General features: G+C 41.7%; 1 protein-coding gene across 6 annotated transcripts in view; it reads left to right on the top strand.

The window, feature by feature from the left end:
• GDPD5 (glycerophosphodiester phosphodiesterase domain containing 5) overlaps window positions 1-27,630 on the top strand; it is a 308,016-nt gene that overhangs the window by 91,069 nt on the left and 189,317 nt on the right. For all 6 annotated transcript variants that reach the window (XM_067533310.1, XM_067533314.1, XM_067533311.1 and 3 more), the window contains exon 3: window positions 16,679-16,853. In XM_067533310.1, coding sequence (XP_067389411.1) covers window positions 16,737-16,853 — 117 coding nt within the window. In that variant the 5' untranslated portion in view covers window positions 16,679-16,736. The remainder of the gene's footprint in view (window positions 1-16,678; window positions 16,854-27,630) is intronic.

The raw sequence follows: 27,630 nt of genomic DNA, 5'->3' as shown, positions 1-27,630 counted from the left end.
CATAAACTTTAAGGTCAGAATGATCATCTAGTCTGACCTCCTGCACAATGCAAGCCACAGAACTTTATCCACCCACTACTGTAATGGATCCCTGACCTATGACTGAGTTATTGAAGTCCTCAAATCATGGTTTAAAGACTTCAAGATACAGAGAATCCATAAGCAAGTGACCCGTGCCCCATGAGGAAGGCGAAAACCCCCCAGGGCCTCTGCCAATCTGCCCTGGGGGAAAATTCCTTCCCAATCCCAAATATGGTGATCAGCTAAACCCTGAGCATGTGGACAATACTCACCAGCCAGACACCCAGAAAGAATTCTCTGGAGTAACTCAGAACCCACCCCATACAATGTCCCATCACAGGCCATTGGGCATATTTACCACTAGTAGTCAAAGATCAATCAATTGCCAAATTAGGCTGTTCCATCATACCATCCCCTCCATAAATTTATCAAGCTCAGTCTTGAAGCCAGCTAGGTTTTTTGTCCCCACTGCTCCCCTTGGAAAGCTATTCCAGAACTTCACTCCTCTAATGGTTAGAAACCTACATCTTGTTTCAAGTCTAAACTTCCTGATGGCCAGTTTATATACATTTGTTCTTGTGTCCACACTGGCGCTGAACTTAAATAATTCCTCTCTCTCCCTCGTATTTATCCCTCTGATGTGTTTTTGTAGAGAGCAATCATATCTCCCCTCAACCTTCTTTTGGTTAAGCTAAACAAGCCAAGCTCTTTGAGTCTCTTCTCATAAAAAGACAGGCTTTCCATTCTGCAATCATCCTAGTAGCCCTTCTCTGCACCTGTTCCAGTTTGAATTCATCTTTCTTAAACATGAGGGACTAGAACTGCACACACTATTCCAGATGAGGTCTTACCTGCACCTTGTATAACAGTACTAACACCTCCCTATCATGACCAGTTATGTTAATTCTTCAAGTTGTCTGTTACAAGATCTTTCTCATTCTTTCTCTGCCTTTAATTCTCCATTCTTTTGAGATTGATCGACACAATCAGAAGCCTGGCTTTATTCTGAAAAGTGTGTGTGTGTGTGTGTGTGTGTGTGTGTGTGTGTGTGTGTGTGTGTGTGTGTACACACATACATGAAATGGGTTTCCACATTGTCTCAATTACTCTGAATAAAATATGCTCAGCCTACAAATGAGGAAAAAAGGTTTTTCTAACTGACAGCTCTCAAACCCACTCAAGGATCTGAAAAGCAAGTTGGGTTCTTTCAGACTTGCACGTGGTCTGTTGAGATTTTGTTGGCCAGATTCTGTTATTTATTACACCTGTGCAACACTACTGGGTCAGGATCCAGCTTGCTTTCCCATAGGTAGGCTGATTTTCCAGTGCTAACTAGTATGGCGTAATAAATTTTGCTTTTGGCACTAAAGCAGACATGACAACTCTGAGAGACACAGGGAGTAGATTTGTTGAGTAAGTATCATTTACATTGCCAGTTTAAAGTACTGTTATTGTCAGAAATACTTAGTTACACAAGCTGATTTTATCCAACATGGTTACTTGAGAAAAAAGAGAGTGGAAAATATAGATGAGAACAGGGCAGAATGCAGCTCCTGCCTCTTTACACAGCAGGGAATTGCATTAAGAATATTTTTAAAGAATGTTTCTTGAGCAGGGTGGAGACATCATTGAAAATAGAGTTCATAATCTGGTAAACAAGGATTTTTCCACCCTTCCCCAAACCAGGAGAATCACGTGGATGGCACTTAGTTCTCTGAATAATCATACAGCAGATGTGCAAAGAATTTGACCATAAAAACAAACTTACTTTAATTGAAACAATAAGACAAAATCTGTGTCTGTGCATGTGGTGGGGGATGGGCATTTCTCTAACACTTAGATGGTACCTAATTGCAGAGTTTGCTTCTCTGACTTAAATACACTTTTCAACGATGCATCAGGGAAGATTCCTTAAGAAAAGCATAGAACAAACTCTAGATGAGCATGCATGACTTATAGAGGGGGAAAACTGTTTTTCTGTGTCAGGTTTAAAAATCTGTTCTTATTTAACTCCTCAATAAAACACATGCTGAAAACTGATAAAGCTAGAGGGCAGATTCTCTGTTTTGAGACTGGTATTAGCTAAGAGGATAAGATTTTTCTTATTTCCAAGTATTATTCTAGCTAGAAACATTTCTTTCTCTTTTTGATCTACTTTTAATTAGCATTTGTTCTTTATGATTGAGAGAGTCTCATCTGGTTTGATTCTGCATTCAGCCTTGAAGTTTGCCTTTTTAGTAACTTGTCTTACTGTGCTCCACCATTGGTGTTTCACCTCCCTGGTGGCTGTCCTCCTTTTCCTCATTCACACCTGCCTCATTGACCTCAAAATCTTCTCCTCCTTTCCAGCTTTGCTGAAGTTCTCTTTACCTGGGCCATATTGTGTCATGGTGAGTTCTCACTCAATGCTGTTTATGGAGGATCTTCCCTAGGCAGGAGCTTTCAGAACCATCTGGTGTCTTGATCAAGACCCAGCCTTTTTTGATGCCTCATGTGCTACTGCTATTTATGTTGTCCAGTCTATTTCTAGGGGGGGTGGGAGGGATGGTGGTGAGTGGGTCTCGTTGTTCATGTTCCTTCAATTCTGTAGTTTAGGATTAATGGCTATTCCTGCCAGTGCTGTATGGCATTCTGAATTCTTGCATCTACCTTGCTCCTCTGTTACTGCGGAAATATTCTTGACTCTTCTGATTTGTTTTATCTTGGAGCCATCTGTGTGGTGTTTGCCTGGGTAATTCTCTTTGTCACTAGTGAGTGTGCAGATCACTTCCCAAAAGTGTTGCAGAAGAATGGCGAAGATTTTAATTACCGCTGCTCTTAATAATGAATTATTATCACATGTAGCACCCAAAATGTGCTGGAAAGTCAGGCTCCTTCCTGAAAAAGCTGGTAATCCACGAGTAACGTGCATAAGTAGCTTTGCCCATAAGTTTTTCTATAGAATTCAATGGGGCTACTCATGTGCAGAATGAGACCCTGAGTAGAAATAGTGAGGATCTGCCCGACTGGGTATCTTGTTCCTTTGTGGCTTTGTCTCTAGATCAGTAGTTCCTCCCTGTGGTCTGTGGTGCACTGGTGGTCTGTGAAGAGCTGGCTGGACACATCGTGTTAATTCTCTTCATTTCCAGTTGCTAAATGACACCCAAAGAACTACAAATATTTTCTATGTAAGCAGTCGTCGTAGTTGTGTTCTGTGAATGGGAAGGAAGGTGTCCAGGAGGCAATCTTTAATAAAGTGTTCACTCAGTTTAAAAATTTGACAACCCTAGTTCTAAATAAATAAAACAAGTTATCTGAACTTTCTCTGCCGATTAACTCATCAGTTACCGCTCTCCAATCTAACTTTCAATTTCAGAGCACATCTTTCTTCTTAAAGTCGAATCTAATTCTTAGGTCTTCTCAGCTACATGTTAATCTGTTTCTTATTTTGATCCTGAACTCATTAGTGGTCTTGGCCAGCCACTTCAGTCTCTCGTCTTTATAAATTACCTAGTGGCTGGGTCTGTCCAGTATTTCTAAGGAAAAGCCAGTAATTGGTGTCAGTGAATCATTAGATGCTATGCTTCCCGCTGAATCAGTGACCTGGCATGGATCAGTGTCCCAGTATGGTACTGGAGGGAGAGTGCTGCATAATTGAGTAGCTTTTGGTTACTGAAGAGTCATGGACTCTTTTTTTCATAAGGCAGTGATCCTAATAAATACCCTGCTGGAATTTGCTATATGTGTCTAATATTCTCCCTGTGGTGTCAATGTAACTATATTTTTACGTTGTCTAAAATTGTTGTGAGGTGTTTAAAATGCTGACTCATTCCACTCCACTTCTTAGATTTGGATAGGTGATCTGTATACACTATATGTGGCCATATACACTATAGGTGGCTATATGTGGTTTTGTATAGTACTTTCAGGTTTAAAGATGCTACATTCAGCATCTTGAACCTACTTTTTCTGCTGGCTTCTGTTCCTTTTTCTGCTACCTTTGTTTGGGTTTGCTTAATCACTTTGGATTTGCCTACAATCTAACATGACTTCAAATCTGTATTTAACTCTGGAATATAGGAATGACCATTGCTGATCTGAACAGTCATCCATCTAGTCTAGCATTCTGTCTGACAGTAGCCATTACTAGCTGCTTCAGAAGAAAGTGCAAGATTATCTAGAAAGGAGAGATACCGAATAACCTGTTCATAGGAAAAGTTTATTTTAACTTGTTCCCTTGCTGCGCTCCTTCCCTCCACCCCCCCAACACCTGATGCACATAAGTGTGCACATCTCAGTTAGCGGTTGATTTTTTTTTTTTTTATGCCTACAACCAGAAGGGTTTATGTATATCCCTTGTTTTTAAAATTTTCAGTGGGTTATTCTCTTTATCCAGATAAATATCTAATCCTTTTCTCTTTTTACCCCTGTGTAGCTCTTGACCTCAATGGCATCTTGTGACAATGAATTACACAAGTTAATTATGCATAGTGTACATTTAAAATTTTAAAAGCTGGTAGTATTTTTTTCTTTTCAGTTTGATTGGCAGTCACTTTCTCTTATTAGACAGCAGTCTAAATAGATGTGTCTGACTGATCTCCTCTTTGCCATTCATTATCTCATATACCTCCATCCTGTCCCTTCTTGTTGTTCATTTCCACTGTGAACTAAACAGTTCCCACCCCTTCAGCCACCTTCATACAGAGAACACTTCATCCCTCCATTAGGTGAGTGTGGCTTCATATTTTCAGCAATGGTTTCAGTCTCAGATCTTCTACATCCTGTTTTTGGTTCAGTTTTTGACTATTTCAGCACATCGTGGACAGCTCAAGGATAACATCTGCTCAGTGATGCCCAAGTCTCTTTCCTTGATAGCGTACAATTCATTCTGAATCCTGCTGTGTAGTTCACATCGTTCCTTCCAAGGTATTTAGCAACATTAAGTTTTAAATCTGCTGTCATGTAGATCTCAAATCTTTTGGTCTGACTCAGTGTTTTTGGTGAGAAGCTCCTGCATAAATCAAATCTCCCTCTTTTTTTTTTTTTTTTTTGGCTTTCATGGTCTCTGTTTGCGTCTTCTGCTACCATGAAAAAAGCCATCTGAGTTAGTCCTCCATCATGACCCCTTGCCTCTAACTGAATCTCCTGTTACATCACTATGGTGTGACTCTTCTGTTGCTTTTCATAGTGTCCAAATTCAGAATGCTCCCTTTGTAAAAGTGAATTAATTTTGAGCTCCTGCCCTTCTTCACAAGAATGATCGCCCATGTTTTGTGATCCTACCTTGCCCTTGTGCAATGCCCTCTTCTGCTAGGAGAAGGAAAATTGGTGGAGTTATATGGGAGGAATAATAAAGATTGCAAGTGTGATTCTATACTTTCCAGGGCAAGCAATATATACAACTGAGGATCAGCACACTGCAGATACTATGTTACCACCACTTCATTAATAGTCTCTGTATGTTGAATCCAAGTGAACATTTGTTTTGCTTCAAAAAGAAACTGAGAGATCTATCCCTTAAAGGGCAAAAACTCCCTGTTCTGTTCTCCCAAAGCCAGTGAACGTAAGAATTTTTTTTGAGATTCATTCTAAGGCCAAAGTGCAAGTGCAGGCAATGACTTACATTTGTAGGAAGAGTGACGAATGCATTTCTGTTGTTTGCTCTGTAAAAGACTAATGTGGGTGACTCCTTCTAAATCATCCCCCAACTTCTCATTCTTCCCTGAATGCTCGGGACGAAATATGCCTCTTGTCTTTTGAAAATCTTGAATAAAGACTTTAAAGTGAGTTAGTATATGTTGTACTTATTTACTTAGTGAGATTAAAGTTTGTTTTTCCTCTATAGTCCCTTTTGAAGTGTTATCTTTGATATTGAATTCTCATCAGCTGGAGGACAAAAAACAAACAAACCCCTAGGTCAGAATGTAGTTTTGAAAATGTGTTTCTGGTTGTAGAAACTCCTGAATGGCAAATTTTACATGTGGTGGGGGATGGTTATGATCATCCCGTTCCCTTAACATTAACGTCATTTTTTACAATCTTGCACATGGAAGCGGATATAAGTGATTGCTAACGCTCAGTGTCTCCTCTGCTTCCAGTGTAGCCATGGTTTTGTCACACATGTTGCGAACTGGAAGGACTTTCACTGTTGTCACCCTTAAAGTGACATAATGTTGGTGCCATGCTTCTGGAACTAGTCTGTCAGATCAAACAAGCTCCATCAGCTTGCTGGTCTCTGGCTATTTTGATTTATTGTTAATGCTAGTCCATAAATGTCTAATGGAGGCTGGGTTGTCCCACTAGTCATAATTCATTTCTGGTCTAAGTGACTCTTGCAAATGTTTACACAATCAGCGTAAATAGACATGATATATTTGCTTTCTTTTGACTTATAACTATAGCTCTGTGCTCACCAGTGAGATAGGTGGTCATCTGCATTTTAAAGTATTGTTTATGTTCCTGGTTTTCAACCTGTGGTCTGTGGAGCTCTGGGAGTCCATAGACTTCCTAAGATTTCCAAAGGGGTCCACACCTCCATTCAAAATTTGTAATGGTCCACGGTTGAAAACCACTGACCTATGTCGTATTCATGTGTGCAGAAACTTCCTTCAGTATAGATCATAGGAAAAATAAACTTTCCTAGAACAGAAATGGTGAGAGGAAGATCTCTAGCAATGGGGCTCTGGTACATGAAATCATAGATGTTAGAGATTGGGGGTGGGGGGATATTTTGACTCACAAGTGATCTCTCTGCCAGCGTGGCATTGTTCGCATCAGGTTGTTCATTAGTGTTCTGTCCAGTCTAGTTTGAAATGTCTTTATTGAGGCAACTGCCACCACATCCCTTCTCTTGGGAGATTATTTCACAGACTAGAACTTCAGATATAAAGCAATGCACAATGTCTGTCATGGTGAAATATATGCTGTCCCTTACTTATTTTTCCATCCTGCCCACCCCACACGCCATACTTCCTGGAGCAGCTGGAATCCTCTAGGACAATGGCACTCTTGATGATAGGTTGAGTATAGAGAAAAGTGGAGATGAAGCCTAATCAGAAGCTGTTCTGTGTCTCTGGAGCTCTTTCACAGGAACTGAGAATGACCATTAGCCTCTCCACCTTCTGGATTAAGGGCTTGGTCCAGCAGAGCACATCCGCCTTATTTTTAAACATGCATTTAAATATAGCCCCATTGAAGTCTAGTGCTCTACTGGATTGGGGCCAGAGTGCTTAGCACCTTGATAGGACTGAGCCCTAAATGCAAATGTTCCCATACCGCAGTTTTCCTGTAGGTAAATTGGCATAAGAACAGAAAAACCTTGCGCTCCTCATCCTAGAAATGGTGAGAGAAGAGTGAACTGAGCTCACTAGTGGGCAATCCTTTTGGATTCATGTTAACTTTGTTTAGCCATCTGAATAGTACAGTGTTGGGTGCACTATACCCAGAGAAGCAGCAAGTACCTGTGACGGCAAGATGGAAGATATAAAGTTTCTTTTCTCTTAGGGCTACAGTAAACTAAGGCCAGTTCCTTTTAAAACTTAATGGTTTCAGGTTGGTCATGAAATCAAGAACTTTACATTTCATTACAATCCCAGTTGGGTAGAAGAACCTTATAGAGGCATGGTTTTATTGCACTTGGAGTTGGAGAGTCTGTTCCTTAGGAACTTCATTTCTATTTACTTATCTAGGAAGCATTTAAAGAAAATCAGCATTTTCCAGTGTAATTAGGCACTCGGAATTGAAATGAATGCCTATACAAGTATTCACCAGGATGGAATAATTGGCTATCAATAATCTTTTCATTTAATCAGTGTCTGGCACTCATGCTTATTAATGTTTGAAATACGATTAACTCTGTGTAACTTGTAGCGAGAGATGTGGCTATTTGATTTATATGGAGATGAATAATAAATTCACATCCTATGAGTCACAATGAATTTGAGCTCATGAGTTACTATCCTTCATGTCAATGCAAGAAGTAGGAACTAAAGTTTGGCTTCTGAGGTTTTTTTCCATATATAGCCTATGAAAGATTTTCTAAATGCTCTTTAAAAAATTAAGTGAAAGGTCTCAAACTGATTTTCCCTGGAGTCTGAAGACCTGCTTCTATTCACAGCACAGCAGTGTGGTCAGGGAAAGCTTTCTCCACTCAGGCCCACCCATGTACCTCAACCCTGAGCTGGAGGGACCATCTCTGTGAGTCACAGGGAACAGTGATCTTGGCCTCTTTGCTGAGATGGCCTCCAAGAGAGGGCAGGGCTGCTGGCACATGTGCACGCCAGTTGAGGTGGGATGCACTTGTGATGTGCATACCTGTCCTCCTAAAGACTGCATTGAGACTGCCCCCTTACTTCAAAGAGGCCACTGCATAGCCATCAGATGGGACTCTTGATCAGACTCTTGGTCACAGCAGTGGTGGCAGGATTTGAACTGGTGATGTAGTTGGAGGGTGGGATTTTCAACATCTCTCTGCATTGGCCTAATTCCATTGCCCTTGAAGTCAATGGGAATCTTACCATTGGCTATCAGTGGGAGGAGAATTAGGCCAGAGCTGAGCACTTGTGAAAATCTCACTTTGAAAGCCCCATCCCGTTATTAACACACATGCTCCATATCTGTGTCCTTTGCTCGGATAAGGCCTTAGCTCCACAATGGTATTTCTCTCCAATCTTTTTCTTTCTTTTTGCTCCTGTCATCCTAGCTCATTCTGTTTCTGTAGTCCAGTATATTGGCTTTTCTTAAAGCAGTGGAGATAAAGATTTTTTTCCTAGGAGACAGAGCCATATAGGACTGAAATGCCCCTTATTTGCTGGGTATTTTGAAGCAATTCTTGACTATTGGAGGCCTTCCAGAAGGCCACAGCTTTCATCAGCCAAGAAAAGTCTTGACCAAATAGGGCTTCAGATACTCAGCCATTCATTAGGTCATCTGTGAGTTGTATCCTGATTCTCTCTCAGCTCTACTACTAACGGCTCTGGAAGATCTACTGTTCCCTCTACTGTTTATGAACCAGTTAGTTGGATCTTGACTGAACCTATCAAGAAGTGTGATTGTTCTGGAGTCATTCAGAGAGGTACCTTGGATCAGAGAGGCTGCAAACAGGTGCAGGATAATGTACGTGGCCAGGTGGGGCAGAAGCAGAGAAGCTGTGGTAGTTCTAGCAGGTTTTCTTTTCTTTCAACTCCTGTCCTCACTACTCTCTTGCAAAACTGTAAGTGGAAGAGGTCAGAACACTGGACCTTAAAATAGCATTGCTGCCCTGCTTTCCGTCTTATGTGAGACCTTGGAAGTGCTGTTCTACTGAGATGTGCCAGAGGTACGTAAAATATTCGTGGACTTTTGGAGCCGGAAGTGTTCGGTTTCTGGCTTCTCGGGTGGGTTTCCTGTGGAGTTCGGAATCACTGAGAGATGATTAATGCAAAGTCTCCAGTGCCAGTTATGGTGATATGCAGCCTTTGAAGCTTCAGCAGGGGGGGGAGAGAGGGTTACCTGTTTCAGGAAGTCTGGGGAAAACAAACTATGACGTGTCAGCCTGAAGTAACACAGTCCTTCACTTGGATCCAAACACTGATATAAGATTGTGACCAAGAGGGCAAAACTCTGCTGCAAGGGTTTGAAGGAATGGCACCTTGTCAGGTTTCTGTGTGGAAGATGGGGTGACACCTGGTAAGCTAACGTGTGTAGATTGGTGATTGTTTTATGATTGTTTTCCCTAATACTTTTTTCCTCCTAAAATGAAAAGCACTGTGCTCTGTGAAAGGTGGCTGGCCACCAGTAACCCTGTCACTGTCCCCTGAGAGAGAGCCAGCTGCAGGTGCTGGATTAAGGTCAGACCTGCTGGGATATCGCAGTGAATTGCATGGGGACCGCAAGCCAAAATCCCTGGACAGCAGGGAGAGGGGGGTGTGGGTTCCTGCCCATAGAGGGGTGATAGCTGGATGTCTGAGACCTTGAGCGTTGCCCTTGAGGAGGCAACAAAGTGGGCAGAGGTGTAGCTAATCCCAACATTGTTACATGTGGGTGTTTAATCAGGGCTCTAAACTGCTTGCTTGTGAATATTGAAAAGTCATGTGGCCTAGATGTCATGAGCAGAGTGGGAGATTGAACTGCATGAAACTAGGATGGCAAATAAAAACCAGGGAAATGATGGAAGATTAGAAAGAGGGTTTGTGAAATGCATCCTACTTCATTAACAAGGCACAGCCAAGTTAAATATTCTTATTAAACCACTTAATTTTCCATATCCGTATAACAAATAACTTAACATTAGCCTGTATCTTTCAGTACTACTTACGTTTTGCATTTTATTCTACTTGGAATTAAGATTCCGTTTTTAATTGAATCTAAGTCAGTTTCACTTTAGTTTCTAGTGAGTGCATCAGTGCAATGCTGCAATGATTGAGGAGATAGGCTTTAGCTGTAGAAAATGTTTCCATTATGCTTCTCTCTTTAAAAATGTGTGCCTATTTTGTCTGTTTAGGATCTAAGCTTTTTAAAGCAACGACTGCTACATTGTGTCTGTACAGAGCCTAACACAATGTGCTGCTGATCTCAGTTGGGGCCTCTAAGCACCGCTGTAATATGCTACTAAAAACAACCTATGCTCCCCAGGGAAAGTGTGTGTGTGTGTGTGTTTAATGTAAACCCCAAACTGTCAGGTCAAATTTTGGCTAAAGTTTCCTTTTATGTTTTTGTCATGAATAAATTAATTTGCTTTGCTTGAAAGTGATCAGACAGGAATAATTTTCACACTGTATGTAATGTGCGCCTACATCCTAGTATCTCTGTAAAGAAACATATGCTAATTGTACTCCATAAAGTCTTCATAAAATGCTGCTGCTGTATTTGCAAACAAATCATTTTTCCTTGGACATGCTTACTGGCAATCAGGTCACTTATTTAGCAGCACAAAATGTGTAGCTATTGACAGATGGTGCATCTTTAAAGTCAAGGTTGACAGGCTTGTGGGTTTTTTCTGGTGTGTGTTGCTGAATTTTAATAATTGATTTGTTGTCTTGTTTCTGGTTTTATTTCTATATGTAATGCTAGCCAGCAGAAGATTGAATGATTCATAGGCTGCATTCTCCATGTCAGAGCTGCAGATGTCATGGGAACAGTGACTGTAGGATACAGTCTTTCAACTTCTGTCAGAATCATTTCTAGTTGCAGGGGGAGTAAATATTCAAGAGATGATCTCAGACTAAGCACAAAATCCCTGGCTAGATGGTAAACACGATGTGGAAATTTTATCAGCCTGATTTCCGTTAGGCAGAAGGTCCCTTGTTGTCTCTGTTATTCATCAGCCTTGTATATCTTTTTCCTCATGGACTTCTGTTTGTTACCTAGCGACATACACAGGGGAGTGGGAGTACTTTATGCTGGCAACATTGTACTGTAATTCAAATCAAAACCACTTTAGGTGTTACATTTTAGTGTGTTTAATTTTTACCTTGGATTTCTTGGCATATGTTTTGGGGTACTTATTTTTTGCATATGCCTTTTAGGCTCTGCATTTGCAGTTGGATCCACAGAGATCCACGGCAGTTAGTGCAGGTCCGCAAAGGGGTCAGGGTCTGCCCATATGGATTTGATTGCAGCATTGGGGTCTAGAACGCCACTTAGCCTGGCTGGCCAGTGGACCTTCCAAATGTGGAATGCTGAAAGGATGCTCTAGATAACTGGCAGATGTTGTTTAAAAATAGATAATAAATTTGATACTCTGCTCTTTGCGCTGGCTGTCCAGACTCTTGGGTGGAATTGAAAGGTGCTAGTCAATGCTTCCTATTCACAGCCCAAACTAGTTGTTGATTTTGCCTTGCACTGAGATCATAAGTGGTCTCACCTGGAGAGACAAACATGCCTCACTGTTGCACTTTTAGTTTTACTACCTTCTAGTTCCCATGTGGACCCGTCTCTCCATTTCTAGTCTACCACATACACTTTGGTTGTTGCAAGTGCTGGAACTTATTCACACAAGGATGAGCTGCAGGCAGGGTATTCTTGGTAGCTGGCCCAGACCTATGGAGTTATTCCCAATGGAAATATAATGTGACTTTGGCTGTGTTTTTAGTAGTGAAAAGTTCTTTGTACCCATTTTTTTATTTTCATTCACAAAACTGGGAAACCTTCAACTCTTAGGTATGTGACCAGGACTGTATTGTATAAGTGTATTGTCTTTACACTTCTTCCCTGGAATGCTAATATCCCAAATTGAAACCATTTAACATACACCCAGATACCACGTCAATGGAATGCAATAAATAAATGCAATAAAAACCTGATGATTGAGGCCTTTAGAAATCTCTAGATTCCTGCTTGTAACCAGGCGCATTTAATAGCTTTAGCAATATCAGGCGTAGTCTGTTAGTATTTAAGGGAAATGTGCAAATGGTGATCTGTTTCGTATTCTTCCAAAGCTAGGGAAGATGGATTCATGAAACCTGACCAGAACTGGCTCTAAAAGTAAAGGTTCTGACAGAGTCCATCGTGCATCCACCTACCTGGTCCTCAGTTTGCTGAGCACTATGATTCCACTATATGACGCTCTGAAAGTAGAAGGAAATAGAAGGAGGGTGCTGGGTGGAATCACTTGAGGGCTTAACTGAACTTCCAAACTGTCAACCTTTTACCCAATATCATTGTTTCAAGGTGAGGTAGAGCCCTTTAACTCTGCACATCTGTATCCCGTATCGCAGGGTGGATACCCTTTCTCTTCATTCACTCCTGTTTGTCACCTCCAGCCTAAACTGACACTTTTCCTTCCACACCCGTAGCAATTGCCTGCCCGGTGCAGTGCTGGCATGAGAGTCAGCAGCTGATGATGCAACATTCTGCACCCCCTAAGTGCAATCAAAGAGCCAAGAAATTACTACCAGGTGAAACGGCCATTGGCTATAGCACCCAAGGTAATACTGTCACTCAAACCAAATGATTACATGATCTGAAGACAGCTCCTGAGATATGTGCTGCACTGCAGCTCTTTGTTGTTCACTATCAAATGGCCTTGCTTGCAAAATGAGGGGCTCCTGGGTGTGCCGGGGGGGCTGCAATTGATCCAGTGTGTATTTTAGTCTCATGCTGGGGGGAAAGGGACTGGAGCAATTGCCCTGGAGAATGAAATACTCTATCTTATCTACCGTGCAGCTACAGTCTGGGTAGAACAGTCAGTGGGTTTCCATCCTGATCTGGAAGGATCTCGTTGACAGGGTGAGAAGAGCAGTTATTCACCCATTCAATCCAAGGATCCTATGGTCTAATTACCAACTAGACAGGCAGTTGGGAGACCTGGAATACATTCCTACTGCTACTGACCTGCTGTGTGACCTTGGGCATGTCACTTTGCCTCCGTTTCTTTTCCCTCAATATCTCTTTTGTCCATTTAGATTGTAAGGTCTTTTGGGCAGGGCTGTCTCTGGCTGGGTTTGTACAGCACCTAGCACAATGGGGCCCTGTGCTGAACTCCCTGTGTGTCACTGTAATTATGGAGACACCAGTTGAGGCTTGAATTAAGGTTGGACTGAACTTCATGCTTTTAAATTTGGCTCAGGTCCCTGCTTTAACCAGTGATTTACAGGTGAAACTGTTCCACCTATCATTGCCATCCAGAGACCACATCTACAAAGAAAAGACAAGTCCTAATATTATTAGGAATAGAAGCAAAGCCCTTTTTTTAGGGTTTTTTATTTTTAATTTTTTTTCTGAAGTGCATCCACAGCGTCCAGGCATCTGCTGCATTGTGATCAATGGGACCTCTGTTGAAAGGCCTCTTGATGCGCCAGCTTTCACAATCTGGGGGGTGTGTGTGTGTGTGTATGTATGTGTGTGTTTCACTGGTGTTGGGCGCAGCCTAGCACAAGTTTCTCTAAATGTGCTAAGCTGCAGGAAAGAATGGACAGCTGCCAATGGCTTCCAAATGGGAAAAACTGAGCAAATGGTCCCATTTAGTCTCATGTTTGTAGCACAGCGTGTACGAATTTGCAGTTAAAATATTCAGTAAAAGTCTCAAGGAAGAGAAGTTTTTTTCCTGTGTCAGACTGGTGAAATCATGTTTGGCTTTAGAGTGATATAGGAATGCTTTCTGTTGATCAGGTATGTTTTTATAATGGCTGTTCTTCCCCAGAATCTAAGTTCTGCCCACTCCTGACCCACAGTGAGATACCACTCACTGTAGATGATGCCAGTCTTCACAATACGATCACCCCTCTCTCTCCTTTCTTAGACACTTCGATCAGCAGCAAAATAGTTAAATGGCGATTATTTGCACTATTAGGCGACAGAGTTTAAATTACATTGAAATGAAATAGTAGTGGCAGTTGATTCTCCTTAGAGCTATTGTTTCATGCCTCTGAAGACTCAGGGGCTGTCTACACTATTCTCTGCCCTAAAATTTCCTTACCAGATAGCAAGTGTGAAAAATCAGGATGGGGAAGGGGGGTAATAGACGCCTAGATAAGAAAAGCCCCAGATATAGGGACTGTCCCTATAAAATCGGGACATCTGGTCACCTTATTGTCACCACAGGTGCAACTCCATTGGTGGTATCAACCCTGCAGTCTAGCATGGTGGTTAAAACATCTGCACCTTGACTACTCTAGTTATCCCACCACTGCTGCCCTTGTGGGTGCTACAGTGGTGATAAGCTCTTGAGACAGTGGCCAGTGTAGACAGGGCCGGGCAGACATCTGACATGCTAAATGTTTTCTTTGCAGTCTCAAAGATTGAGAGGCCAAACTTCTTTTGAAAAAAGCCTAAACTGTGGAGTATAAAATACTAGGGAAGAATATTGGCTGATCAATCCACCACTAGCTGGGTTGGTAGTTTAACATCTGATTTAAAGTAGCTTTCAATATAGAGCAAAGGATAAAAGGTAATATGTTGTGCATCTTTCTTTTAATTTGTTCTAGGCACATGTCTGCTTATATCTGAACACCCACAAAACTTGTCAAGATGCATCCTTTAAATCCAGATTTAAGTTTTGCAAATGGCCCTTAATGTTCTGAAGTGTTGGGCATTTTCCATTTTGCAGTTTAGGCCCATCGCTAGTTCAGAGATATTATTTAAGTCTCTTGTGTACCTTTAAACCAAGCATTACTGCAATAGAGGCTTGTGAGAAGATGGGGGGTGGGCACTCTTGGGTTTTAATTGTCTAGGAAAGAAAAAGTGTATACAGCCTTTGACTAATACTTGTGCAGAAGACAATCAAGATGTACCAACTGTTTGTTCATTGCAGAAAGAAGCACCTCTCACTGCGTGTTAAATTATAGGGGTTGTAGATTGTGGACTCTTGTTCTGTTGTGCTTGAGAATTCAGTTGAATTCCTGTCATTAAGAAGCTCCTTCTAACTTTATGTATTATTATATGAGGGAGTTGGGATTTTTCAGTCAAGGGGAAGGAACATTTTCAAGGCAAAATTACAGGGTGCTATTGAACGTTTGTGGCTGGATCTGAGGGTGCTGTTACTGAGGTGGCGCTTTTAAGGCATTTTGCAACTGTATCTTCTCTTGCTCTCAGGAATGTGCGTGAATAGGAATTAATACTGTGCTGTTCCCAGCTCTGTTTTAGAACATGTAAATCATGGACATTAGCATGATATGCAACTTGCTTCAAGGCATTGATGGTCCTGGATCCTGGTGAGACCCAATCATGGTCCCCGCTAATATTAGCAGGGGGTGATGCACAGAGCACAGCGGGTGGGAGAAAGGGGCTGAGTTATCTAGTGTTATCTAGCCGGACCCTTGACTGGAAATATCAAGAATTGAACACGTGGATCCAGGGTGAAAAGAAGCATGGCAATTACTAAGGGGTGGGAATCTCTCTAAGGGTTATTGTCCACATAGAAAATCTACAAACATGGATGAAGAGTAGTGGTAGGGGGGTGAGAGTGTGTAGGAAGGGAATGGAGAACACCACTAGTCCTAGCATCAAACAGTAGTTGTGTACAGTATGCCAGATTTCCGAGCAATGGTGTCAGTCGTGTAGGCAATAAATCTTAAGTTCCCTTTTGCTAACGCTGATTTTTAATAGTCAAATCCATTGGATAACTAAGGACATCTGCTGCAGATATCAGCTGAGACAAAAGCAAGCGTCTAAATATAAACTATAGCTTTGTGACAAGAACTCTTCGGAACAGAACAGAACGTCTGAGTTCCCGTGTGGGTGGATGGAAGGGGCTAAGAGGGAGTGGGGAAACTAGCCTTTTATGTGTGTCACGGTAATGACAGTATATGCAACTTTTTCAGTGCCTAATGCGTGAACTCTTTTGGGAAGAGAATGGGTGTCTGTGTAATGGGAGGGGCCTTTGGCTAGCTGCAAGTCCCATCAGCACCATTCAAAGCATGGGTTGGAGTGGATTGTGAGGGACATGCAATGCACTCCTGAGAACACTGGCTAACAACTCACCAGTGTAGGAAGAAAGAGACAGCTGGAAACCTGAATTATCTTGCTTTCCAGGCATCTCTAGGTACTTAGGACCAGCCCCTCACCTGAGGTAAATCAGTGAAGTAATTTAGACTTGTACCAACTGAGGAACCAGACCTTAATATTAAAATGCGAAGAGAATACAACCCGGGAGTCCTGACTACCATTCTCCAGTTCAAACTATGAACCATGTTCTGCTTCCATCAAGTAATGCATCTTAAAATATCTCAGATTTCACAGCTTCCCTCTCGTCTCTTTTTAGGGCACTCCCAAGACCTGATGGATTTCTGATAGCGTGCTACTGAAGAGCTGGAAAGAGCATGGTTAAACACCAACCACTACAGTACTACGAGCCGCAGTTATGTTTGTCATGTCTGACAGGAATCTATGGCTGCCGCTGGAAACGGTACCAGCGGTCACATGACGACACGACAAAGGTTGGTAACCAGGTGTCTCCTGCCATACGCATCCCCAGGGCCCAAGCATAATTTTTTTCGGGCCCAGTTCAAACTTTAAACATGAGCCTCCTCCCGTAATGGGGGTTGCAGCCTGAGCTGGGCCCCCGGCCCCGGTAAAGTGTACCAAACCCCCCCCCCCCCCCATGTGGGGCCCTGCGCATCCCTTGTTCATATTAATTTTTTGAATTTATAGCCAGGCATGGAAAACCTGAAGGCTGGCCTTGAATGTGAAATTAGGATTCAGTTTAAAAAAAAGAAAAGAAGAGTGCTCTCAATAGATCTGCTGCCGAGCAGTCTGATTGCTTTATGTGTTAGTTAGGTGAAGCACAGAAATTACTGTCCCTGGTGTCCTTGGGATTTCTTTGAGTTATGCATTTTTAACTAAAACCATTAGAGCTCCTGACCCTTCGTTGCTGTGGCAGAAGAGGATGTGTCTATCCCTGTTCTCAGTCCTCATGCTTGTGAATTAGATGGACCTTGTCAGTTTGTGTCATGACCTCTCACTTTAATCTATGTGTTCTGCCCCTTGCATTTATGAGGAGACTTCCATTCTGTCTCCTTTGTTTAATTTGTTCTGTTTAAGAGCCTATGGCTTCCTGGCTGGCAGATGTTACCTCCCTGGTGAAGCAATTCTGATGACACAGTACTGCACCCAGGTTCCTCTTCAAAGCAGTGTGGCCTAGTGGACAGAACACCGGGCTGGAACTTGGGTGGGACCTGGGTTCCACTCTCAGCTCTACTACTGGCCTGCTGGGTGACCTTGGAATGGTCACTTCATCTCTCTGTGCCTCCGTTACCTCCTCAATGGGGGATGACGGTGCCAGTCTCTTTCATAAAGTGCTTTGAGATCTACTGATACGAGCTAAATATTCATAATATTTTATTCATTATTAGCATCATCAATCTTGGGTACTTCAAATCTCCAGTGCATTTTTGCTTCCTGGAGCAGCCAGCTCTGAGACGTATACCACAGTTAGTGCTGAGTTTTGGCAGTTAGGTTGCGGAAGGTGCTGAGTGGTTTCATTGTAGGTGAAGGAAAACAGATCAGTGAGAACCAGCTAAACAGAGACTGAACAGGCTATGGAAAGCAGACTATTCCCTTGATACTGAGGGGGTTTCCATCCCACCAGGGCAGAGCTTAGGTCGGGGTGTCAAACTCATTTGCTGTGGTGAGCCAGATTTGAATTAAATGTACTTCAAGTAGGCCATACATACCATACATCAAAATACTAGGCGCTTTAGGAGCGCTGTGTCTCATGCACACAGCGCTCCACGTGCTGCCGCCAGAGTACACAGATCTCGTGGCAACGCGCGATGCCGCAACATCTCGTGGCGGCGTACTCTCTGGTGGCAGCATGCCAGGGGCTGGACCAAAAAGGTTGGTGGGTTGTATCCGGCCCGCGGGCTGGATGTTTGACACCCCTGGTTTAGGTATTATGGCAGGGGAATATGGTGAAACTTTGACTGATTTTTAGTGCTGCACTTATTTCATGGATAAAGAAAGGACTTCAGTGTCTAGAGCTGTCCATGTGGCACTTCGTGAGTTCTAACTCCACTTGCAGCAAGACCTATGAAAAGTCTGAATGCTCGTGTGTGACAGATGTCTCTTTATTCCAACCCCCTGGACAGCACTAAATATATTTTACTCCTTAGATCAGTTACTATTATTTCTCTTGTTCCAACACTATACAGTTTCTAGTGTATATTATTTTTTTTAAAAATGCACACTGGGCCCCAAAAAAAAAAGCTTTGACCAAACTGATCTTGTTTGTTTCTCAGTGCTCAGAGTTTTGCTGTAGCAACTGTTATTTAAAGCATGTACTACAGGGCCAGAAAACTGGGTCAGAATGTTGAGAAATACAGTGTTGAGTAGAATTACTTTTCTGCACTAAAAGGCTTTTGCCAAAATACTTCTGATTGTGAATTGTATCCGGTGGTGGTGTAGAGTTGGGTTTGTGATTCCTGTGCTGGTTTAAAAAGTCAGCCGTGTGTGTGTTGTGTGTGTAAAACAAAGTTGAAAATATTTTCTTGTGCTGTGTAATCGCTTCTGTAGTCAACATTGCTATTTTTATGTCTTCTCAGGCATTACTGGCGTCTGCAGAAACTGTGCGCAGCTCTGAGGGTGGTGCTGTTTGATTGTTGGGTTTTGATGTGTCACACAAAAATGATGGAAATCCAGTTTTTCAGCAGCAGGCGTACGTGTGTGTGTTTTAATTTAGATACTTACTTAAAACACTTCAAGTATATTTACCATTTGATGGGGATAGTAAGAAGGGCTTTAAAAATAGAGAAACCTACTAGCCAGAACACTAAATTTACTAGCTAAATATTTATAGGAAAGATTGGTAGTAAGGGTAATGTTCAGGAGTGATGCCCAGGTGGTATGCAAAGCCTTTATTTTCGAGTGAAAATTGCCTCATCTTGCACTGATCTTGGTTCTGTTGCCATAAATTGTCATCCACAAGATTGAATCATGAATCTACCATTGTGCTAAAGAAATTAATACATTGTTTAAAGCTGTTTGCACTGGACTTTTTATGTCCTCCCATGTGGGCATCAGCATTCTGAAAGGTAAGTGAAGAGTTGGCAATTTTAACCCCATTGCATAGTTCAGCTAATTTTTGTTCTGTTTGTCTATATAGAGTCTCATAACTTGAAATAGTGAACAAGAATTTAAAGAGGTGGTGAGTAAACAAGGTTAGGTAGGGCCAGACTAAACTGAGATTCTAAGAGGCCTTATTTGTGGTCTTCCTGAAAACCCCGTATTATTGTAGATGAAAACAAATTGACAGATATGAATGCCTAGAATAAAGCATTGTCACAACATTTATATCAAAAGTAGAGGCCGTTTACCTCTTGGCCATGGAGATGCTTTTAATTGGTTCTTGAGTATGTTTTCCTAGGCTTTGTTCTAGCATCCTCTGTTCTGTTCGTCCACTCTTCCTCAGCTTTCACTCCTTTTCCTGCCATAGTGAATCCATGTGGTGCAGAGAACAGATACTGCCAGAGCATGCACATGAGCAGAAGATCTTCAGCTCCAAAAAGAGAGGTCTTGATCAATTCAGCAGAAAGAAACTTCCTGCAGGTTGTGGCGGTGATTGGCCCACTGAGCAGATAGGGTACCTACTTCTATCATCAGAGGGTGACCGGACATATGCATCCTGTACATCACATCATGCCGAGTTGCTATGAGATAGTGCTCGAGGATCCGGAATACAGAAATAATTTGGAAGCAAAAGCTATGGAGCCTGCAGCATTAGAATAGGTTTTTTTTCTTCCCTACTAGTGCCTTACTTTGCAAGTAGTTCTTCTGACTTTTATTGCATCACCTGAGGAGTTAGATGTTCCTCAAATTGTGTAGGGGTGGAAGACCCTGACCCTGAATATTTAACCATCTTAAGTAATGACTGAATTTGCAGTAAATCTGTTTAGCCACTGAAATTCTGTGCAGGGGGAGAGAAAGTGGATGTGAACCAACTCTGAAATGGCCTATTGCTTGACTCCGGTGTGGGCATTGGCTACTATGATGATGGTGATACAGAACCATCTACAAGTATTAAGCAGTCGTCCTAGTATGGTTAACTCTTTGAGGAAGTTAACTATTGATTTGATGCTCTGAATGTCCACACTTCTTGCCTCCATGGGCGTTTTTGGCAACTTGCCAGGATTCCAAAGCCTTGCGCTTAATTAGGATAGCAATGTACATATGTTAATCATCTCAAAATGATGTGCACCCAGCCGTGACATTTGCCTGTGCTGGTATCCTCAAATTGCCTGATGAATACAAATTGTTCAGTAAGGCTTGCAGATGAAAATCTGTAGCTGGTGCAGTTTTGTCCTTGCCCTGTAGTTGCAAGGAGACAGGCTGCTGGCTGCAATTACACCCTCAGCTGCCGTTAGGACTCCACTGTTTTCAGTATAACTTATTGTGTGGTGTTCGGTGTGTTGCTAAGCTCTGCCCATGCTCAAAAAGGGAGCAGCGTTTGACAATGGGAATCAGACAACCTCCTGCCCGCTGCATCCACTCTCATCTGCGATTAAATGGTAGCCCTGTAGATGTGGTCAGTGAACTCATCAGTCGCTGGAGCAAGGTGCATTTGACCCTTTGTTGTACTCTAAAACCAGCATGGATTGCTGCATGGGATGTTGAATTCCGCTTACCTTGTGCAGACGAGCAGAACAACAGCTGTCAGCAGCAGTTGTGGGAGGGTGTGCCATTGTCAAATGCCGTTCGCTTGTCTGGTGTGGGTCCAGGCCAGAAGGCTGGAACACCCTTGAAATCTCCAGTGAAGTCCATGTGGATCAAGTTCCTAGCCACGAGCCATGGTTTTCAAGTCCCATCCCCTTCGCCCTTGCAACTTATAAAAATGCAGATCAGGCTTCCTGCTGTGTGAAAGATTCAAATGAAAATTAGAATTTTAATTGTAAGCTTGAGTTTCACATTTTTGTAAGAGAGCAGTGTGAAATTGTAATTGTCTCTTACCCTTCTATAACCTTCTGATGAAAAAAGTCCACACGCTTCTTGCAGATTTGATTTCCTTTTTGTATTAATTTTGAAGAATGGGTAGAAGCCACAGTGCTTACATCTCCTTTTCTGTTAAGTGTGGTTTTCCTAACCTAGTGGTGATATTGCCTTTCTTGGTTTTAAAATATTAATTGGAGGCTTCATAAAAAGGAGACAATTTTGCTTGTGTTCTTGTATTATTCTTACTAGCATCCTACTTGGTATGGAACAAATTATTTAGTGACCACTTTCTCAGATGGTATTTGAATAAGGAAGTTCTGATTAGATCAGTTCTTCATCTTAATGAGACACCCTGCTCCAGTATATGATTTGCAGACCTAGAAGCACGAAGGATCAGTACCAACTGTTTGGCATATAGTTGCCGTTTGTGTTTTGAAAGATCTAATGCAGAAATAGTAGTTTCTATAGATAGTCCCTGTTAAAACTTTCCAGTTGATGGATTCCAAGCAATTAAACACCTACAGAGCAGCTTTTCTAGTTGCAGCATATAAATGTGGTGGTCTATATGTAGCTCACAGGCTTTACCTTAAATGGCTTGTTGCTGGGTATTACAATATTACAGCAGTGTTCACTAGCACTGCTGTAGTTCAGATTCATCTGCTGCCTCAGTCTCTTTTAAAACCCATCAGGACTGATATGGGATTGGAAGGTTTGATTCTCTTTTCACTTTGGTGAAAATCAGGTGTGTCACACAGGCATAAATTAGAAGTCAGTGCTCTTTTGTTATTGTAGAAGTGCAATCATGTTCAGGAAAAGCTTTTTTACTAGTAGGGTGGTGAAGCACTGGAATGGGTTACCTAGGGAGGTGGTGGAATCTCCATCCTTAAAGGATTTTAAGGTACAGCTTGACAAAGCCCTGGCTGGGATGGTTTAGTTGGGGTTGGTCCTGCTTAGAACAGTGGGTTGTACTAAATGACGTCCTGAGGTCCCTTCCAATTCTAATCTTCTATGGTTCAGAATCTCTCTGTTCACTCCGAGGTGGTTATGCTGCTCCTGTAACCATATTGTCCGAGTGCCTGAGATCTCATCCCTGGGAGAGGAATTTTTGTTTGGAAAAGTCCACAAAATCACAGTGTAATCAGTAATTTCTTGCCAATCCATGTAGCAAAAATAAACAAGCTGTCTTATGGCTCGGTTGCATGTCAGTAATTTAAAAATATCGAATGAATTTTGGTGACCAGCTCCTGGGGTTATGATGGAGCAAATCCCCTAAACCATCATTCACATGTAACTTGAAATATTTGAGGTTTGAAAACTTGAGGTTAAACACAGTCTTCTCTCATCACTTTTCGCTTTCACCTATGTCTGTACTTCTGGCTGAAATACCATATTAGGTCATCAAAACCAGGAAATACTGGCAGCCTCACCAAATCACCGGTCTTTGTGAGATCTGCAACCCAAGTGTGCAGCGTCAGAAAGCTTTGGATAGTTGGAATAAGCATCCAATAGACAATCATGCGGTTGACAATGAATGAGTCAACTTAATCACAGCGCTCCTGTCCCCTATGTATGGGCATTAGACTTTATGGCACTTCTAGGAGGTTTCTTGGAAAAACACTTTTTTTCTTTCCTTCAGCTGCATTGTGTGTGTGTGTGTGTGTGTGTGTGTGTGTGCATGTGTTAAACAGGTTTGGGAGTCTTTGGATTGAAATAATCTGTATAAAGAAAATAACTTTTAACCCTCTACCTACCCATCAAACACAGCTGAAATCCACAGCCTTTTGATGGCTAAATATACAACCCATATAGTGAAGGAAGGGAAATAACCTGAACATCTTTTTAAAATCAGGATATGCTGGCTTAGACAAGTGGTGTAGGATGTAGGGTTTTGGTTTTGTGTAACATTGGTCCACCTTCTATGGTGAGAGGGGCTGTATAGTTTGGATGACCTCCATCTCAGTAGAAGAGGAACCAATCTCCTTGAGGCTAGACTAACTAGAGTAGCTAGGGTGGAGGGGTAAAAAAGAAGGGAGATATGAGCACTGAATTAGCACACAATTGAGAAATCGAGAACAAATGAAGAGAAGAAATTCTTGAGTGCCTACATACCAATGCTAGGAGCCAAGGTAAAAAACAAGGGGAATTGGAATGGCTCATTTATGAGCATAAATTCAATCTAGCTGGTCCTACTGAAATGTGGTGGGATGATTTGCACAAGTGGAATGTTAAAATCAGTGGTTATATGCTATGTAGGAAGGATTAAGTGGGCAAAAGGGGAAGGGGAGGGGCACTCTGTCAAAAAGGCATTGCCCTTTTCTGAGTTACTGATTCATAAGCATTCAAAATCATGTTTTCCGAGTTGTCAATGTCATAACAGATAAAATACCAGTACTAAAACATTCCTGGAATGTCTAAACAATATAGATGACAGTTTCCTGACTCTCAAAATGTTGTAGCCAACATGCAGGAATTCTCGATCAAACCTTGTCCTAACATATAGAGGAACTGATCACAAAACTTGAAAAATGAATGGTAACATAGGTACAAGTGATCATGACTTGATCACATTTATAATGTACAAGCAGAAATCCAGACCAGTAATATGTATACTTGGTACTTTAATAGGGCCAATTTCACAAAGCTGAAAACACTTATGAGCCAGATCATCTGGGAGGAAGAATTTAATTAGAAAAATGTGAATGATAATTGAAAATCATTTAAGAACACTGTACTAGTTGTCCCCAAAGCCCTGATCCCACAACTGAGGAAGAAGGCTGTGCTGGCTACAAAACTGACCTGGTTTCGAGGGGAGGTGATGGCAGCTATTTAAAAAAAAAAGGGGGAGCGTGGAGGGGGTAAGAAAAGGGAAGTTTATAGTAATGAACATAAATCAGAAGTCAGGGATTGTATAAAATTGATAATGGAAGCTGAAGGACACAAGGAGAAATCTGTGGCCAGCAGAGGTAGGGACAATAAGGAGTTTCTAAAACATATTAGAAACAAAAAGAATTAAAACAATGGTGTTGGTCCAATACTAAATGGAAATGCTGGAATTATCAATAATGCAGAAAAGACAGTGTTCAATAAATATTTTATGTATACTTGGGGAAAAAATAGATGATATAGTCTCATCATACGGTGATAGCACTCTTTCCATTCCAGTAGTATCTCTGAAGGATGTTAAACATAAGCTACTCAAGTTAGACATTTTTAAATCAGCATGTCCAGATAACTTGCATCTAAGAGTTTTAAAAGAGCTGTCTTACGAGCTCTAATTGTTGGCCCTCTAATGTTGATCTTTCAATAAGTCTTGGAGCACAGGGAAAATTTCAGAAGACTGGAAAAAAGCTACTGTTGTGCCAATTTTCAAAAAGGGTAAATGGGATGATACTGATAACTATAGGCCTGTCAGCTTCACATTGATCCCTGGCAAAATGATGGAGTGGCAGATACAGGACTTCTAAAGAATTAATGAAATGTAATATAATTAATGCAAATCAGCATGGATTTGTGGAAAATAGATGCTGTCAAACTAACTTGATATCTTTTTAATGAGATTACAAGCTTAATTGATAAAGGCAATAGTGTTGATGTCATATACTTAGACTTCTGTAAGGCATTTGACTTGATACCACAAGATGTTTTGATTAAAAAACTAAAGTGATATAAAATTAACATGGCACATAGCCAATTTTTAATCCATTTAATAACTGATGGGTCTCAAAATATAATTATACTTGGGAAATAGTCATCGAACGGGTGTTCCCCTGTGAGGTCCTGGCCCTACTCTATTTAATGTTTTTATCAATGACCTGGAACAAAACATAAAATAATCACTGATAAAGTTTGCAGATGACACACACATTGGGTGAGTGATAAACAATGTAGAGGACAAGTCATTGGTTCAAAGAGACCTGGCTTGCTTGGTAAACTGAGCACAAGCAAACAATATCTTTTTCTATATGGCTAAATGAAAATGCATACCTCTAGGAGCAGAGAACATAGGCCATTCTGGTGCCTGCAGTTCAAGAAGGGTGTTGATAAATGGGCGTGGATTCAGAGAAGAGCCATGAGGCTGATTAAAGGCTTAGAAAACATGCCTTATGGTAATAGACTCAAGGAACTTGAGAAGAGAGAAGGTTGGGGGGTGACTGGATTAGTCTGAGTATCTACATGGGGAACAAATATTGTATATTTCGCTCTTTAATATAGTGGAGAAAGGTATAATGTGTTTCAGCTTCCAGCCATTGGATCTAGAGAAACTCACACTGGAAATAAGGCATACATTTTTACCTGAGAGAGTATCTACCCATTGGTTCAATTTACCAAGGGTCATGATGGATTCTCCATCACAGCAATTTTAAAATGGAGATTGGATCTTTTTTCTAAAAGATCTGCTCTAGAAATTATGATGGGGAAGTTCTATGATCTGTGTTTATACAAGAGATCAGACTAGGTGATCACAATGGTCCATTCTGGCCTCCAAATGGATGAAAATCCACAAAGATGGAGAATTGGAGTTTAAAGAACGAAATCGTGTAGAACTGTGTCTCACTGCGATTGAATTTCCTTTCCAGCTTTCGGTTGGAGACTGACTGTCAATTTGTTTTTATTTATGACAGTAAATTTTAGGCTGGAGACTGGAAATATATAAACTTTTGTTATTTGAAAATGTTAATGCTTTCGAGTCCAATTTAATAATAGTCTAATTTGCTTCTGCTCTGCGTCATGGAATATGTTCTTTAGTTTTGCTGTCCTAACACTGAGACATTAATTATGGACATGTAAATCTGTTTGTCCTTACGTAGTTCCCCCTGGCTTATGAACTGGTTTTTGCCTTGATGCCTCTAGTATGGTTTTGTTTTAAATCCCTTGTGTACAGTTTAAGTATTTGTGTTCAGCAAGTTAGCCTCATTCTGTGCTGTGAATCCTGGACCCTGTCAGGAATAATTGAGCATAATGATTCCGTGGTTGCAAAGTACTTAACTGATCAGCTATTCTCCATGTTCTAATTGTACATCTCTTTTTATGGCTGATAGCAGGAAGAAATCTCTGGCTCTTCTAATTCAAACACACGGACCTCTCCCACTTGAATTACAGTACAATCCCTATTAGATGCACAGTGTAGTGTTTTGGCTCACTCACTCTGGCCAACTAGAAGAGCTGGGATTATTAACACCTCCACAGCATGGACCAGAGACTTTCAGACTTCCCCTCCCATTAGTCATCAGGAAAACAACTTCCCCTGTTTGTCACTAATTACATTCATATGGCAACTACGATAACTGCTCACACGCAGAAGCAGTGTCTGGAAACCATTGTCTAGTGTGCAGTAAGTGGGGTGTCCTTTGGGATAAAAGTTGAACTTGTTTTTGGCCCTCTGAATATTGTGTTCTTCAGTTGCTCTATTCTTCTCCACCAGATGGTAGCAGCTTGTCTTTTCCCCAAGCACGCACACTTGCTCCTAATCCTTTTGTCCCCTGTATTGCTTGGCTGCCTCATTCTCTTCTTCCTGGGATGGTTTTCTTCCATTGGTATCCGACAGCTCCAGATCTAGTGAGCCATCACTATGGTCCAGTTCCTTTTATATAGCAACAACCTCTAATAGAAGTAGCTAAACTGGCTCTTTAGAGACCAGCAGGCTATTTGCAGTGAAGAAACAGCTCAGTATAAGGAGAGCCAGCACCAACCACGTAACTGGCCAGCTCTGTCCATAGACCACTATAGTTTGGGAGCTGCTGTGCTAGAAGTTGATGGATCACACAGTTTAAAGAAGTCTGACATTCCATCAAAAAGAGGGCAGTTGAGACATGTATCCTAGCCAGTCCATTACAGAGAGATTGCTTTAAAGGTCCCCTAGCTAGGACCATGGGGCTCCTGCCTCAGAGGTGGCCCCTTTTTAATGTTTTTTTGGTATCTTTACATGGAGAAATTGAAACTCTCTATGCAACTTTTGCTGATCCAACCTGTTACAACACTTCTGGCTGACAGTCCAGGTGTCCTCATGAACCTGATGAGCTGGCATCAACTGAAGTGCCTCTAAGTAGGAATTGGAGTTTATAAGAGGGCTAATGAACTACCAGCATTCAATAAGCAGGTTCTGTAGTGCTGAGCTGCACATCTCCGGTTACACTTCAAGGCAAGGTAGTACAAAGAGCTGGTTCAAGGGCTGCAGAAGAGAGAGCAGCCTCTGTTACCCATTGAAAAGGTATATCAGCAAGTTACCCATTGCAAGGAGGGAGAAAGGGGGCAGACTGGAGCCATATAAGTTACACTCTGATAACAAGGACA

This window comes from Emydura macquarii, unplaced genomic scaffold (assembly GCF_026122565.2).
Source record: "Emydura macquarii macquarii isolate MOO-44397 ecotype Brisbane River unplaced genomic scaffold, CSIRO-AGI_Emac_v2 contig_3328, whole genome shotgun sequence".
NCBI lineage: Eukaryota > Metazoa > Chordata > Testudines > Chelidae > Emydura > Emydura macquarii.
This window is presented reverse-complemented; position numbering and strand designations above follow the sequence as displayed.